This window comes from Pollicipes pollicipes, unplaced genomic scaffold (assembly GCF_011947565.3).
Source record: "Pollicipes pollicipes isolate AB1234 unplaced genomic scaffold, Ppol_2.1 Scaffold_5724;HRSCAF=6776_pilon_pilon_pilon, whole genome shotgun sequence".
Classification (NCBI taxonomy): domain Eukaryota; kingdom Metazoa; phylum Arthropoda; class Thecostraca; order Pollicipedomorpha; family Pollicipedidae; genus Pollicipes; species Pollicipes pollicipes.
Genome location: NW_023596746.1, coordinates 35516605 through 35534940, shown reverse-complemented (window position 1 = coordinate 35534940; position 18336 = coordinate 35516605). Strand labels below are relative to the sequence as shown.

The 18336-nt window shown below is 49.2% G+C and overlaps 1 protein-coding gene across 1 annotated transcript; it reads right to left on the bottom strand.

Moving 5' to 3' along the window:
- Positions 1–2059: 2059 nt before the first annotated feature.
- On the bottom strand, positions 2060–11849 carry LOC119102992 (structural maintenance of chromosomes protein 6-like). The gene is made up of 7 exons (XM_037226442.1): positions 11773–11849; positions 9673–9832; positions 9074–9263; positions 7970–8125; positions 5060–5181; positions 2416–2539; positions 2060–2097 (listed from the first exon to the last, which is right to left on the bottom strand). The coding sequence occupies exons 2-7, from the start codon at positions 9787–9789 to the stop codon at positions 2060–2062; spliced, it is 747 nt and encodes a 248-aa protein (XP_037082337.1). The 5' UTR covers positions 9790–9832; positions 11773–11849.
- Between the last annotated feature and the right edge of the window lie 6487 nt (positions 11850–18336).

Sequence of the window (18336 nt, the reverse complement as noted above, 5' to 3'; positions counted from 1 at the left end):
AGCGCAGTCGGCGCTGAAAACATCCTTGAAAACATCACCACACCCTTCGATTGTCAAAGGCATGCTCCCCGAACATTCTGCATTACTGCATTGCGGAACGGGCACACGTAATATTAAAGAACTTTTATGGCCATGCAGAGCGGATGGTAACAATGGAGTCTATAGTTGACAAAGCAATCCCGACCTGCTATAATACGGTGCGCAAATAAGCCCGTGTGAAGATAAAATGCCATTCTGTGCTTGGTTCTGGGTTGGTTATCACACCCACCTTCAGTTACATGCCCAAAATATCAAGTCAGTTATGTTGTTTCCACCGCTGTCGTATTTCTGACTATTCCACCCCAGCCGCACTGCTTCGCTTCCGCGCAGTCCCAGTCTGATCTACAATTCAGTTTACCCAAAAGCTTACTGCTGAGACATCTCAGATAGCGCCAAGTAGCGCTAAATAAGTTACATGTACATATAACCTTCACAATCGCCCTCGATTTGCACTCCTGCATTGCGTGCAATGCTGCTACTCACAACTGGCGTCCTCTCACAAATGGGATTCCAGGATTCATCGCTGCGCTCGCAACGAAGGAAGCATCTTCTCGACGACTTGAATGCCGATCGGCGTGTTCCCCCTACACCTACGATCAGCGGTAGCCCCATGTGCTTAAAAACGGACCTTCCCACCCGCGTGAGGCGCTCATCAATCCCCGTGCCGAGCTGTCCATCACGCAGATGCACTTGTGAATACTCGTGCATGCGTGCTGTGATTGACTTCAGGCGCTTACTATCCTTTGTTTAACCTGTAGCGGCACGAGGCCAACACCATCAACGAGTGGGTCACCGATAGGTGGCGCCAACGAGTGTTGTGTGTGGTGGACATTGTGTGAGAGCCGTGCGTGCGCCTATGGTTTAGCTCTGCACTGTTTGTATGTCGGGGCCTTGCCATGGATGCTATACCTACCAATCAGCGATTGCTTGTCTATCCATTGTTCGTTCCGCTGGTGGCATACCGATAGGCAGAATAGTGAGAGGTTACTGGCTGCCGTCAGCGATCAGCTGCGCCGAGCCATGGCGCTGAGCGATCCAACCCTCTTATCTCCCCTGTCTTGCTTATCCGGACTCCTCTCAACCGCCCACTTGTCCGGGGTAGCCGCATGCGCCAGCCACGAGTGGGCCGGGACCACGCCGTGGAGGGGGCCCCCGACCGGACGCCCGGTACATAACCCCGTAGAGGGGTCCCTCCGCGGGCTGAGGCTCGGCGGTTGGCCCCAATCAAGCAGGTGCATGGAACAGGTCACGATTATAGTATTGATGGCCAGTCAAGGCATCATGGTGACAAGGTGACTGCAAAATCTACAGCGCAAACCAAATGGAACACTTTACCAGACCTTACAGTATGCGAATCTACTAAAACGTGGCACGTGTGCGACTCTGGGCGTTGTGTCGTCCATCGCCCACTTCAATAAAGCAGAGCGTTGGTGATGGCTACAAGCTCGGAAATGAAAACCGACGCGTGTGCAGGCAGCGTGGGTGACCGTGTTGTGAGAGCCACATACAAAAGCGCATCCTACACATGCATCCGTCTTAGAAGCATCCGCAAACGTCATCAGGCATCCGTCAGAGGAGGCCATGTGCTCTAAGGCTCTTTTTTAATTTCGGTCGCGAGAACGCGCTGCTTTTGCGTGCTTGATAGCAAAAACATCCACTCTTAGGCGGCGCTAGCTCCCAAGAAGCAGTCTCCATGGGTTGGGTCTGATGATGCATCGCAAGCTGAAGCCGCCGGCATCTAGAAGTTCTCGCGTCCGTAACACAGAAAGGGACGTTTGTCATGACCGTTGAATCAGAAATAGCATTCGTAAAGTACAGTTCGGCCCTGGTCGTCACCATGCGGGGAGTTGCATTTCACAGTCTGAAGAGACCTCGTTGACGCCTCGCACGGTGCCATACCGTGTGACGGGCTACCAACACGCCAGCGAGGCCTCACCTGTGCCCATGACAAATGGCTCCCCAGCAACTGCACACGGTCTTCAATTTTCTTCCTGTCTTTGCCCCTTATTCGCTTGATCCTTCAGCTCCTCAGGCCCTCTCCTTCTCCCTCGCAAAGACCTGAAATTGGTGAACATACAAACGGTGGTCGTCCGCTATCCCGTGAGCCCGGGACTGCACCTCGCCCGGCCTGCTTGTGGAGGAACCGAACACGCAGGTGACAGCTGCCCCGGTTACTTACGTATCTTAGAATAAACGCTTCCTAAATGCCGAGCCACCGAGGCTAAAGAAGGCCCAGCTGTTAGAAAACGCCAAAAAAGCTCGACCAGCTTCCATTCCAGCTGGGTAGTACGCAAACTGTCTGGGTCATAAGGTTGTTTCAAAAGTGCATGGCCATGTGAAGGACTGGCGTAGTTTGGAAGAAACGCATTGTCGCACCTTCTCTTTTTGTATCCAGGCTGTCTTCGGCTGACCGCAGATTCCGGTCGATGCTTTCATAGTCGTCCATGATGTGCTTCAGTCGAGTGGCGCGCAAGAACAACTGGTACTTCTTCCTCGGGTCCTGCGACACACACACCGGATTTGATCAGGGCCAGAGTCAGCGCCCAGGGCGGCGACTGAAGGCATATCCACCGGACCAGTAGTGGGCACGAGCTCCGACAGGCTGCGTACGCCATAAGAGGCCGGAGTCGGGCGTCCAGGGGCGGCGACTGAAGGCATACTTCACCGGATCAGTGGGTGGCCACAAGCTCCGACAGGCTGCGCACGCCATAAAGGCCGGAGTCGGCGTCCAGGGCGGCGACTGAAGGCATATTTTACGTATATATATCATATATATATATATATATTATATAGATATATGCATAATTATTTCAGTCATAAGTTTTCCTCAGCATACACATGGAGCACATTCGATTTAAATCACAAACGTTGTGCAGTAGAACAACAGACGTTTCCTTGTTTTGCTGTTCTAAAAGTTCTACTTGTTTGCAATGTCTTGAACCAAGTTTTCCATGTTCGTAACAAACTTTCCGCACAACACACACACATAAAGCAGCCATCTGTACGTCACGCAGAACATTAAATTTGTGCTTATATATTACAATGTCCTGCTGTGTAAAATTTCCACTCGTAAGTGTTCCACTCCATGACGTTTTTGATTTAAATGAAATGCTGGCTTTATGAGCGCGTAATGAGGACAGTCCACGCTTTAATTATATCTATAGGTTTTTTCTGAACTCATTTATGCTACTTTGAAGATAAGACCATTCTTATTTTCCTATACATCGGTCGGTCATCGGTCAGCGACCAGCAAATTGTTCTAGATAACGTTCTTTTAGAAAAGCATGACTGCTCGGGGCGTCTGGTTCTCCAATTCAAGGCGACAACAGTCACTGTTCTAGTCCGTTCTAAGCAAAAAGTGTCTGGTGTTCATTTTAAGTCAGTGATCTTGTTTGACATATACATGGTCATGGTGACCAAGAACCTAGGAAATTGTTTCGATGTTGAATTCGATTAAGCATCAAGAATTCCGCTGGGCGGTATGTTCCGAACAAAAAAGGTTGATCTGGGTCACTTTAGGCCAATGCGCTGCTCTGACTCTGCGAAACCAGGTGTGCACCTTACGCACCTCTCAAAAATCACCATAAAATCTTCTGGCCATGTTAGCTGTAGCTGCGGCCACGGGCCTGCTGCTGCTCTGACGATGGTGTTCTATAGCCTGACCATGACCGACTGTAGATCTGATCATGGTCAGCTGTAGCTAGCTCTGACCATGGTCAACTGTAGCTCTGTATATGTTCACCTGGAGCTCTGACCACATTCACCTGTACCTCTAATCATGGTCACCTGTAGCTGACTATGGCCAACTGTAGCTCTGACCATTGATCATTTGTAGCTCTGACCATGGCCATCTGTAGCTTTGACCATTGCCAACTGTACCTCTGACCATGGTCATCTGTAGCTGACCATGGACAGCTGTAGCTCTGACCATGGTCATCTGTACCTCTGACCATGGTCATCTGTAGCTCTGACCATGACCAACTGTAGCTCTGACCATGGCCACCTGCAGCTCTGACCATGGTCACCTGTAGCTGACTATGACCAACTGTAGCTCTGACCATGGTCATTTGTCGCCCTGACCATGGCCAACTGTACCCATGACCATGGTCACCTGTAGATCTGAACATGGTCAACAGCAGCTCTGATCATGGCCAACTGTAGCTCTGACAATGGCCAACAGCAGCTTTGACTATGTTCACCTTTAGTTCTAACCATGCTCACTGGTAGCTCTGACCATGGTCACCTGTAGCTCTGACCATGGCCAACTGCAGATCTGATCATGGTCAACTGTAGCTCTGACCATGATCAACAGTGGCTCTGACCATGGACAACAGAAGCTCTGACCATGGCCCACTATACGTCTGACCTTGATCAACATTAGCTTTGATCATGGCCAAGGCTCAAGACCAATCCAGATGCCCAGAAGCCTCAGCGTGTGTGTGCGTAATTGGGGCTTTACGACGTACTCAGCTGCTGCGGTTACATGGCGTCGCCTGCCCCTCACCCTGGAAGGAAGATCGGGCACCGTGGGGAATCGAACCCCGTACCTCTGGTTTCCCAGACTAGTTTCCAAGACGCGCAGTGGTTAACGCAGACGCGTTAACCACTACACTACCGGCACCCCCAGAAGCCTCAGCGATTCACTTCCTTACTTTATGATACAATCAGTTGATGGACGCAGATCACCACCAACAACTTTCACCAACAACTGACACAAAAGCAAGAAGGCATGAAGTGTCCATTTTTAAATTACAAAGCACATAGTTTTAAGTTTGGGGGTGACAGAATTGCTCCGCCATGACCAGGCACATTCGATGACATTGAAACGCCGAAAAATAACGCTAATCCCTGCACAAAAGAACTGGGACATAATTCTTCCGCCAGAGAGTAAACCCTACCTGGGAGACAGATGCGGTCCACAGTAGTCTAAACTCTAGATTGTTCTGTTATAATACAAACTATGAATGCACGTTAAGTCATCCATCAATAGACCACCCAATGAAACGGCAGCAATACTTACATTTACGAACAAGAAGGTTTTGGACGTGTCCTGCGTGAGGACCGTGATGGGATTATCCGTCTGTATGTTCAGTGCATCCAGAATACCTTCCAGATCCTTTCCCTTGCTAGCAATTTTCTTCCCTGGAGCACGGGAAAAGGCATCAACACATAGACATCAACATTTAACATCTTTCACGAAACGTGACATTTCAGCTAAAAACGTCTTCAATAGTTAAAACCATACCACAATCCACAAAACGTTAGGTTCCTCACTACATGCCACTCAAATATCGGTAAAACCAAAGGTCAAAGCGCACCGAACATCAAATTTACAGAACCCCAGTTCACCAATGCCAGAAGCCCGCCCTCCCCCCCCCCCTCCCCACAGCTGAATGTGGTTCGTGAAAGTAAGAGATCCAGCACTTCTGCATACGCACTTGCTCCGGGGAGCTTTAAACCCTGAATGCTGTTCGCACTATTCAACCCGGAGCAAATAACGCACGCAATTGATCATGCATAAAGTCGCGACATAAGGCTGTCCCCCGACTCAATGAATGACCCTATGTAACTCACTGACTCAATGAATGACCCTCTGTAACTCAATGACTCAATGAATGACCCCGCCTAGCTCAATCAAAATCGTTGGCTTGGTATACACCATTACCACGTCGTTAAAATTTCCAGGCTATTCCTAAGTATCTTTCTGATGCACTGTACGAACATTTCGGTATCATTTCAGGCACAGGGGTGTTCCAGGGCCCGGTGTTGTGACGGACCACACAGAAATTCGACCACCATGGCAACACGGTAATCCCCTCGAATTATACGCGCCGCATTGCGTTTACAAAGGCCGGTACCTTCTGGTGCAGAACACTGCCTGAACCATGAATATAATTTTTACAACGCAAATATATATATATATATATATATATATATATATATATATATACACATACAATGCTGTTAGAGGGCTTGGGGCAGGTGATTTCCAGAGTTAGCCACCTAATTCGCTCTGCACAATGTGGCGACCGAACTTGACTTGGGTGTACCTAATCGTTATTTCTAACTGTAACATGTAACTACATATACATTACTCGCACTTGGTGTGTATCTTTGAACATGAAATATGTGATTAATTCTGAATGTCAGACCCTTTAATAGATGACAAACGTCAGCGAATAACTTTTAATCTCGATGAACAGAACATCATATTAACAAAGCTAGAGCAAAGACAGAACTAATTATCGAAAGCACGTATGCTAAGGTCTTTAACAACACTAGCATAGCAGCAAGCAGGTATCGTGCTTGCAATGCAATATATATGTGTGTATATATATATATATATATATATATATATATACATATATATATATGCATATACATAGACTTGTTCCGGTTTTGTGGAAGAGGGTGCAAAGACACCTAGCCTGGAGTATACACCAGCACTACGATGTTAGGAATGGATAACATAGGAAAATATTCGCACACAAGCGCACAATCGCACACAGCCGTAGCACAAAAAAAAACTTAGACACAGAGATGGCGCCAGAGATGGCGAGGGGGGGGGGGGGTTAGAGGCTCTGCAACATATGAAACGTGAAGGCCTAGTACCGAACGCTGCATTTCATCGTTAACTTCACTGCACTACACAACGCCTCATAAAACTACACCACAGCGAGAACCGTACGCTAAAATAGTACATGAATGCTGCGGCCAGACCATAGGCCGCTGCGGTAGAACAACAGGTCGCCCAGGGGAAGCCGCTACAACTGCGCGTTTCCCCCGGTGACACACTCCCACCTCTAGTAAAACTGGAAACGGCCATGGCACCTGTCCACATATGCTTTACGGGTATCATGCTTTATCTACAGCGCATGACATCATTATGGTGGGCAACTATATCTACTCCTCACATATCCTCTCCTCCCCCGCAACAGCCACTCTAGCTCCGCCTATGCCTTCAGCTTTGGTTTGTGCTTGTTCTCCTGGCAACATATCAAATGACTAGCCCATTTGTCAAGCATACACTCGATCAAAAACTCCCTATATGCTCCCTCCCCTCACAATTTGTATTACCTTGTTTGGGATCTCCTGGGCATGCCCAGGAATTCTCAATTTTGAAATTTTGTCGTAAGATGTTGTTTTTTAAATAATTTTACGATCTGTGTTGGTTACGTTAAATTCGCCGAAAAACGTCAAACATGCCGTCTCAAGAACATCATATATTTCACCTCTGGTGACTTCCCTTATCTTCAATTTTTCCTCTTTCCAGAAATCATGAGCATCCCAGCACAAGAAATCAAACTCTGTTAGCCTTTTCAAGATCGGCAAAACATATCCTAAGACTTAAGGGGCTGGAGACTGAGCCTACTCCCTCGCTGGGAATGGGGGTAGCGTGAGGGCCACCAGGAACAGGGCTTATGACTCGCGTCTCAGTGATAGGCTGCATTAATGGCCCAGTGAAACTATGATGCCCGACGCCTCAGGGATTGACTCCATAAATGCCCCACTAAGACTTATGACTTACACCTCAGTGACGGATTACATAAATGTCCCAATGGGACTCTAACGTCTGACGCCTTCCTGCCGGACTCCGTAATGTCTCAGTAAGACTCTAAGCGACCCATCCAATGATTCTCCCCTTCTAACGTTGCCCCACCAACTGACTCCCCCACTGTTAGTTCCTGGTCCATTATTCAATGCAGAATGACTCCTCCCTGAGCTGTTAGCACCACTGACTGCCTCATTGTCCCGGTAACTGAGTCTACTCAGAGACTATCCTGCATAACTGAGCGACTCTCCACGCCTCGGCACTCACCTCATGTCATACGCCAACGACACGGACCGACTGCAATAAAAGACTGTCTCATTGCTCCCCACGTCGTAGCCCAGGACTGAAGCCGTTTCTCCGGCCGGCTTCCCCACTGACCGGCAGCGGACTTGATGGAGAAGGAGGAACCGTCTTTGCGGATGGTTCTCTTCACGAAAATGGCGTCGCCGTACAGGTCCTTCTTGTAGGCCAGCTCACCAGTGTTGCACAGCTTCACTGTCACCTCGGCCGACGACTGGCCGTTCCGAATCAGCGCTGAGGAGCAGGACCGGTCACCGACTGTGACACGGGCCGGTCACCGACTGTGACACCGACCGGTCACCTATTGTGGCACTGGCTGGTCCCGACTGTGGCACCGGCCGGTCCCGACTGTGGCACAGACCGGCCACCGAATGTGACACAGGCCGGTCACCGACTGTGACACGGGCCGGTCACCAACTGTGGCACCAGCCGGTCACCGACTGACCGATCTCACGGTCCAAGTTTGTGGCGTTTTTTCTCCACAATTTTAGATCCCGGAAAATTGTTCCCAACATACACCTCATTAAGCCGTTTTCACCAGTTAGAAATACTTCACTGTTTGAGACCACTGCCAGTGGACGGGCAACGCCAGAATGCACTTATTCATGACCGTTGAGCACATCAAAGTGGTGTTTTTCGTTGTTGTTTTAAAATACAAAGTTTGAGTCCAGGTTGATTAAGGTTCAGGTAGGTGTACATGATGGTTACCCTATTTTTATTATAAATTTACTTTTTGGCATTATCCGACCCTTCTGTGTGCTGGGTTTGATTATGACACTTGTTGAAAAAACTCATAAAATTTTGAGACCACTGGAAGGTCAAGAATCATTGAAAAGCAGTTTCTTTGTGTGTCAACATCTCCACAAACAAATCGCAGAAAAATCACGATTCAAAGGGTTGCATGCGGTCCCTCGACACTCATCCATGTGCTGATTTAACAACGTTTAACCAGTGCTAGGGATGTCACATCGACTCCCCGCTCCTACCCCCGCCCCTCCCACTCAACTCTTCTATCAGGGGAGAGCTAACTGAAGCTAGCAGAAATGTCCAGTCGAGAGCGCCACTGCCAGCCGACCCAACCTTGTTTTGTGCTGCACCAGTGGCCAGCTCCCGGAAGCCCCAGCTGAGAAGAATAGGCTGGCCAGCCCAATACCCCACCCCGGATGGAGGAATCCGTCTCACCAGGGAGGGAGGAGCCCCGGTCGGTTCCTTTGGCCCGGCTGCCCAAGCCCACCATGATGGCGGTCAGCACGGCACTCTTGCCGCTGCCATTCTCGCCCGTGATGAAGTTGACACTCTCGTTGAGCTTGATCTCGAGGTTCTCGTGGCACATGAAGTTCTTCAGCGTCACCTGCAGGATCTTTCCAGGTCGCTACGAGCGGTGAGTAAAGCGTTAACCTCGACGCATCACTCGCCGGGGCCCACATCTGCACTGGCCATGCGCCGCTGTCGTACGTGTTAACTCGGCCAGCTGCGTAACGCGTAACGCACAGCATATCACACATGTATCACACACGCACAAATGTACACAATTTCGGCCGGCAGTCGACGACTGTCAAGGGACGGACGCTCGCTATTGCTCTCAGTGGCTTATGATTGTCAACAGTTTCATTATAAGGTTGAATGCTGCTTTCGCTTGCACCACGCCATTCTGCGGCAACTGTAGCGGAGAAAACAGAACTTAAGCCCACGTCTGGAGCGCATTTCAATGGCGGGCGCGTCATGACCGCCAAGCTCCGACGTCGGCCGGCGCCAGCTGGCGACGCCGCCAAGGTACGCACCTGAGTGGGCACCACGATGCTCGCGTCCGACGTGTACCGCTGGCGCTTGGCCTGCGGGCCACTGTCAGCGCATGAGGAGCGGCGCACCACCGCCGCCCGCCGCTGGGGCTCCGCCATGTCGCAGGTCTGCGGCGTCTGATCACCGCCTTCACAACACGGCCTGTCCACGCCCAAATCACATGGCTCTCAGTACAGACTCCTTACAGTGATGAACAATCTGGTCTGAGAATGCTGATGAAGAATTCATGGCACGAATGTAGCTATTTTTATTTATAGATATTTGCTGTGCACATGGCTGGGAACACAGCTCAAAGATTGGCGCCGAACATCCTGCACTTATTTGTCGCAATGTAACCTACGGTATAACAACACCCTAACCCTAACCATGTAACCCATGTATATAACAACACCCTAACTAACCTAACTATCTTGGCACCCCACTACCTATCCTTAACACCATCACTATCCTGGAATGATAAGCAGACGCTTTTGGTTATCAGGTTCTAGCTTTTAAGTTGTAGGCAATGATCTTCAATGAACAGGAGCAGGTTTGCTGTTACTTTTCCACTTTGTATATATTTGGCATTTTGACTTTTGTATATTGTGAATCCTCACCACTTCCTTTCCATACATTTCATATCCAAATCTCAAGATTGGTGAAAGGATTGAGCTACCAAGTGTGGTGGAGGGGGTTAAGATACCCATTGATCTTAAAGATATTGATGATATATATATATATATATATATATATATATATATATATATATATATATATTATTGCATATGACAATCAATGCTTTGCTCATAAATTCTGTTCAAAATTGGTGTTAAATAATCAAATTGTTTTATCTTCCAGTTCCAGTATAAATTACACATTTTCTGTAATGAGGCACCAAGTGTTTCACCACACCTCTGTATTTCAGTCTTGCATCACAGCAGCCTCATCAAGAAACACTGTGGCAGCATGCACACAGGACATTCTGTTCTTTGTTTTCCCTGGCCATGCACTGTATTAGGATGTAGTGTTCTTTGGAGTACAGTTTGTCAAGTGCTGCCTTAGAGGGCATGCAGGGTTGAGGGCAGGTGGATTATGTATGTCGATGAGCAGGGTTGGCCTTTATGGTGCATTGGAAGGATGCTTTGTGTGAGGTGACATTAAGCTTCTGGCATTGCTTGGGTGCAGCATCTCTCTTGTAGCTGTGGGTAGTATATCATGGGATGCTTTGATTGCTGTAGACAGGGTCCTTTTCATCCTTTTTCTTACCTATGATTTTGAGGAAAAAATTACAAGGTACATTTGTGAAGAATTCAGAAATTGAGAGCCCTAGGAGCTAAAGAGCCCAGAAACAAGCAAAAAAAAAAACAACAATCAAATGTTGAAATCCACACCACACAAATGACATCCCAGCAGTATGGCAGGGGACATTCTGGGCCAGTTCTGCCATACATAATATCACTAAAGCTAGGCAAGTATGAGTTAACTTCTTCATTGACTCCATAATAGGCTTTCCTCACATGCCAAGCTCAATCATAAACTGAAAAGGTAAACATTAAGGGATTTGCCTTGCTATACACAAATACTTAAATAACAGTTAAGTTAAAGCCAAAGGGGCAGGTTAAGTTAAAGACAAATGGATAGGTTCAAACTGCAGAACTTTTTTCCTGAAATATCAGTCACCAGCCGAACCACTGGCACCCCAGCCAACTAGACCAAAGGGCTCCAGTCTGAAAGGGACTGCTGAGCAACACTAGAATGCTGACCAGCCATCAACCTGCAAGTACGAAGTTCATTGCAACCCTGCATTGTCCTTTTTCCCTTAATTCTGGCCAAGGCCCTGTAATGATTCTGGCCCAAATATAAATTGAGCATAAAACATTGTTAGTGGTACATAATGGAAAACAATATCCTGCTAACATAAGTGACATTGCTTAGAAAGGTGTTGGCCAAAGCACCTGGACTATGGAAATTGTATTGTGTAAATTCTGTTGAAAATTCTGCTGTAGATGTTAAGCACTATAATGCTAGTTGACAACGACAAATGAGAAGGAAAATTATATAATCCAAAATGGCCCAGCACCGGTCAGGGTGCACTTTCCTACCTAACGGCGGACGGCCAAGTGCAGAGCCGAGCAGCAGACCACAGCCGAGCCAGCTGATCAACCCGCGCCCCGGTCCGAGCTCGATACCGAGCCCCGGCCAATCCACGCAGTACAATGCCACGACAATTTCAAGGTCAGGCGCCACCGCTGGTCATACCAACGCTCGCTCTCCGTGGCCTTGGGCCTGTCCCTGGCCAAGAAAGAGCCCATGCAAAACGGACATGAGCTTAAGCATGGATGGGAGCGAGCTTAGGTGGCGGCCGGAACCTGGAGCAGGAGCTTGTCGGACAAAACCGGGGGGAGCGCCACATTCAGGGAGAAGACCACGATTTCGGGAGAGAGAAGCTCTGGGACTTGAGGGGCTCGGAGTGAACGGGAGCACTCTGCACTCGGCGACTGCAGCCACCAACATGTGAGCGGAGGAGCTGCGAAGAAGGGCTGAGGCAATGCAGTCTGCTCTCCGTTTCCACCCCTCTTCGGCCATGTTTCCTGCCCCCCCCCCCCCCCACCTGTTTGCTACATTGACCAGACGCCAACTGGGTGCGGAAACCCTGCCAGGTAATTGCCAGTTAAATGGGGACTAACCAGACAGGATGGGCATATGACGTGCCCATCCGATAATCGCGTGCGAAGAGGATGAGGGTCGAGGTCAGACGCCGGGCAGGTCACCTTACATGTGAGATTGTGTCATTCGGACTATGGCGGAGAGGAGCTGCACTGCGTGCATGTAAATAAGGTCAGACGCCGGCCAGGTCACTTTACATGTGAGAATATGTCATTCAGACTATCGCGGAGAGGAGCTGCACTGCGTGCATGTAAATAAGCGCCGTGTGCTTAGATGTGTGAATGTGTGTTATATTTTACTAGATTAGGCTCACGGACCAGTCTTGATTTTAGGAAGGAAGCCAGGAATGGACGCGGTGTAACCGGACGGAAATCAAGTCATGTATCCACATTTTGACGACATGCATCAGTGAAACTCGTAGTCTGTAAGGGTCTTCACGTAAAATTATGTTCGAAAGGACGGACTTTGCTAGTTGGAATGCTGCACTTTAATTGCAGCGCGCACTGCCGTAAACGCACATTTCGGTTCAGAAACAATTGCCTAACTAGCCCAAGTGTTTAAAGAAATGGGGATCAGGAATGACGCAATTATTTCGTTCGACACGTAGTTACTTATTTGCAATGTGTACAGCTCTTCATCTAAACCTGGTGAAAGAAATGACGCACATTGCACGCTATTCCGAAATCCTTGGTCAGTAATTTTGGGAATAGCGCGAATCTTTACGTGTTATAGCACGAATCGGCTTTGGTGGAAATAAACGTGCGTTGCAACGCATTTCCTACCACCTGTCATTAATTTGAGAGCTAGCATGGCCTTTTACGGAAACTGCACTCAGAAAGGACTCACTCTGTGATTCGACACATAGCTGTTAGATAGCATAGCTGTCGCGACGCGCATAGTTCTTAATGTAATTTCGGAACAACCAACGGGCATTGGGGCTCACTCTATGTCATGACTTTACATAATGTATCGCACCGAGGCCAGAAACCCTACTCGGAAGCCCCGTGAGACACACTAAGCAGGACAGGGTCATCGTTCATTTATTTGCGTTCAGACTCAGAAAGTCGTCGATAAATCATTTGGAACACGGCCGTTGTATCATTCCGCAGGATTTTTAGTAACTGAATTGATTTCATGACGGCTGGTCTGTAAGCAAACAGATCCAGTGCACATTTCAAGCATCCAGGTTTAATTGCTTTGAGCCACACTTCACTAAGAAATAGCTTACTGCCTTGCCTACGCTGTGGGCAAGTTTCTTATTTGCCTGGATTTGCATTCCCTTATTTTAGTAACTTAACTACGGAGCATGTGATAGGATGGCAAACGCTGAATGAATGCAAAGCCATGAATTTTACGGGTTCCTTGCCGTGTTGCTGATTCAGTGTGGCCTCCTGAGTTCATCGTTCGGGTTTGTTGTAGTTTAAATGTCAGTCAGAGCCAAAGAGCGGCTCCCGGAAGCTCTTATTCGTGAATTCTGCTGTTACCCAGGTTCTTGATTTGCTTTCTGCGGCAGGACATCCTGAACAACGGGGGCTATATTGAAGTTTTTTTTAGATAATGGATGACGGTTAAATTACACGTGACATTTAGCATTCAAGATTCAGTGTTTACGGCTGCAGGTAAGGCGTAATGAAATAGGGAAAATTTCGGCAATCATTCACTTGAATGGGGTTTTCTAAGCAATGATATATGCCGTACAAAATAAACATAATTTTCCGATTTTTCGGCTTTTGAAAGCGATGACAGACCAGACCTTCTCCGCATCTTGTAATGCTATGCATACAACCGTTTGCTTCGTGCACCTGTGATAATTAAATGATGGGGACAATTGTTGTTAAACAGCGATTACGTGAGCGCTGTGGAGGAAGCGACGACCCCGCAAAAATCAATTGTGTGGCCGCCGCTTGTAGGCGACGTCGCGTCAGTGATAGATGGCGCACAACATAAACGGCGCTGTTCGTGGCGCGAGATGGTGGCGAGAGAAGGCGCTCTTGATTGAGTTCCTGGTGCCGCGGGACGTTTGAAGGTGAGCGGTTCTTGTGGCGCCGCTCAGAATGTGACCAGGCCACGATATGCCAGGAACGCGTCCGCTAAGAGTGAGTAACTGTATTGACTTATAATGTTACGTTATTGTTGTGTCAGGTCATTATATGTATTGCTCATCATACCAGGTTGTATGTATTTTCGAGTTATTATTATTGCTTCACTTTCATTTCAGGTTTTACGTACAATAAAGCAGCAACACCAAAATGGCGGCTTCGAAGCGTTCAGAATGAGCCGCAGGCTCACTCTGTAATGGCTGCTACAATTTGGATGCCGCACTCTAAAGCAATGAATGCTAGTCGGTGGTTAAAATGCATTGGAATAGTGCCAAGTGGCTAAAATGCATTGCGATTAATGCCAAATATGATCTAGCTATCAGTCAGGATTTATACATCGCTTGCATGAAAATAAACAGTTCAGTTGTTCTGAACCTTTCCAGCTGCGAACTCACCTCTGTAAAAAGCCAATGGTACTTTCGAAGCGTCAGGTACAACTTTACTCCTGACCATTGATGAAGCAAATCCATAACACTGTACGAAACCAGAGGTTTATTTGCGTAGGCATATTATTGGTGCGTATCAAATAAGCTAGACTGGACTGGGAGGCAACCAGCCGCGTGGGGTCGGGTGGATGTCACATGTGGTTCAAGCGTGCAATAGGCGCAAGATAGTAGCTAAATCTCATTGAGATCCGCACAGGGGCACCGGCTTCGGCCGATGTAGGGGACTAGCGCCCCCTCGGGTCCCAGCTCCGGTAACAGGTGGACAGCACAAGCTGCTCCTCTCAGGGCGTAGCGACCCTGCCGGTACGTAAGCTCCCGCCCCTTGTCCGGCCCGCTTCCTTCCCATTACCCGCTTTCCTGCATCCGGCCCACTCATCACTCTTAATCCTCGTTTTATCGGGGTCGCCGTGCCCCCTCGCCCACGTCCCCGGGTTGATCGGATCCTGGTGGCTGAGGGGCGCATAGTGCGGGTCATTCACGGTGCGTCCCATCACTCCACTTTGGCCAGGATATCCGGGGCGCGGAGGCCCGTGGGGCCCCACACGGGTCTAGCGGCTTGTCGCTCGCGTTGCGGCTGGTTGCTCCGTGCGGGTCTCCGCTTGGGCCGTCTGGCCGTGCCGTGCGCAGCGGCTTAAAGGGCCAAGGGGCGGCGGCGCTGAACCACGGTCAGGACGGGGAGAGGCCTCCCCGGATACACCTGGCCGTGTGGGAGGCGTCGTTCGCCCCGTAAGCACCGGGGTAGCCCTAGCGGCGACCACCTCCCGAACGAGTGTTTGGCCGTCCTCCAGTTGGGCTCCGTGGTGAGTGGGGCGCCCCGGTGCCGAAAGAAAATCTACTTTGCATGGCATCCTTTAACTCCAAAAACACCCGTCCTCCAAAAGGGGGTCGGACCACGATAACCCAAGGGTGCGGAGAAGATTCTGTTACCCAAGGACCATTGATACTTGCCTTCTAAAGTGATGAGAGTAGGTTGGCGTCCCTGTCACCGTTTCAGAAACGAAATGGCCACGACAGTTTTGAAGAAAAAAATGTATCATGTGACAAGCTCCGGGATAGAAAAATAGAAGTTGAATTTGCTAGTGGTTTGGAGGCATGTCGGGCTATGGGAGCAACTGAATTTTCGTACAGTGTTCGAGATGGGACTGGTAAGCGGGGAAAAACAGTGCCAATGTCAATGACACCACACAGCACCAAAAATTCATACAGGGGGCGTGGTCAACTGTTTTGATCTGCGTGACGTTGACGAGGAGGAGATCGTGGAGGAGCTGTCGGAGTTTGGAGTGACCGCCGCTCGACGGATACTTGTCAGAACGGGAGGAGAGTTGGTGCCCACCAACAGTCCCATACTCACATTCAGTCGTCCTGACTTACCGTCCGAGATACGTGTGGGATACGTCCGTGTGAAAGTTCGTCAGTTTGTGCCCAAACCCATGCGGTGCTACCAGTGCCAGGGATTTGGTCACACCAAACCCAGCTGTCGGTACCGTGCAGCGTTTGGCAAATGTGCGCCTCTGGAGCACGTAAGCGAAGTCTGTACTTCTGACAAACCCCACTGCGTCAACTACGGCAAGGACCATGTTCCGCATGCGTCGTACGACCCTGCATGCCCAGCATACGCCAAGGAAAAGGAAATCATATCAATTAAAACTTGTAAAAACGCATCTTTCCGTAAGGCTCGAGAGCTTTATAACGAAACCCAGCCAAAAATACCGTACGCATCGAAATTGAAAGCTTCGTTGCCGCGCACTAATGTGATCGAGGAAATGACGGCTGTTCGGTTTCTGGAACTTCTGAGGTCATTTGGCCTATCAGTTGTACTCGCAGTACGCGCGCTGGACTCGCGGCCGGCACCCCAAGCTCCCTCCCCACCAACCGAGCAGTCGGTGGCCGCCGTGCTGCCGGCCTCCTCGGCGCCGGTTGGATCGCTAACGAATGACGATTGGCCGACGGTTCGGCGTGGCTGCAGTCCTCGCGTGCCGTCGGGCATTTTTCGTCTGAGACACCACCTGTCTCCTCATCGCAGACACCCCTCGCCAGTGCCTGTGAGCGTGTGGCAGAAACGATAGAGCGTCAGGAAGCTGGCAGGTGCGCCCGCGAGGCCAAGCAGGCGCGCTTGGCCGAACAAGAGCGGGCAAAGGTGGCGAACCGTATGTCCGGGGCGGGCATACGGTCCCCGTCCCCCGCAACAGTACTCCATCACCCAGAAGGCCAATGGAGCTCCCCCCCCCTTCCCCCCTCTGAACGTCTCGGGTGAAAAGCCTGGCGTGCCGAGATGAGGAGGAATTTACATTACAGACGTGTGTTCAAGGTTCCTTAAACCCTAAATTTGGTTGTGTTAGGCAATGGTACTCCACCCCGACCCCGTCTGCCACTGGAGGAGATTAGAAGGGCAAAATTGGGGGCCGAAGCTGATTGGCGATGCGACGAATGAGTGCAGCGTATGATGATAAGGGGACGAATGCATAGAATTTCATGAAAGTCGGTATATAATAAGGAGCATTGAAAGTAACGGCAGTTCAGCATAGTGAAGGGGTGGATGGACGAATTATACTTGTATTTAAAGTCAGCTAATGTTGAAGCCGAAAACTGACTGGGGGGAGTAGGCGAGATGCCCGGCAGAGCGTTCAGAACCAAGCCGTGTCAGGCGGGTGTAGCAGGGGAAGAGCCGTTCCAAGAATTCCTCTTAATATTATTGTGTTCCTAGTCTCCACCTCACGCTTCCTCCTAAGCAGTGAAGAGGCTATGTTGCTCGCCAGGAATTGGTCAGCCCCACACTTGTACATAGTCTTGAAGGAGCACGGGGTGCAGCACATTGCGGAGTGCAGTTTTCTTTGCAAGACGGCCGGGCTGCCTGAACATATGAGGACATTCCTAGCATGAAATGATTCGGGTATAACCATAACGGAGCACGTTAGTGTTCTAACACTATTTTGAACGGTTTTCCAATGCACTAGAGCTCTTACAAGAAGATTCTGCAATATGTTGTAAAAGTTGCAGAATGCTACAAGAGTAGTTTGTTGCTAAGTGATTCAAGACAGCGCCTCGCAACTACATTCGGTGTTCTCGCTAGACATTGCAAATCCTGAACGCAAATTTTCAAAATTGTTGCAAAAGGTTGCAGAATGTGGCAAGAGCAGTTCAAGGCTAAACGAATCAAGATAGCGCCGTAAAACCAGCTTTAGTGTTCTTGCAAGACACAACAGCTGCTAAAGCAGCATTTTAGAAATTATTTCAAAAAGTTGCCGAAGGTTTCAAGAGTAATTTACGGCAAAAAAGGTTATAGAGATCCAGGACCACTTTCATTATCTTTCCCGGGAGTTCCCTAAGAAACCATAAAGAAAATCCTGCAAAGTTGCACAGAAAATTGCAAAGCACGGCGCATACTCCGCAACAATGCTATACGCCCCCAGTGTTCTTTTCACGGAGCCATTGCCCGGAAAACGTAAGGGGTCTT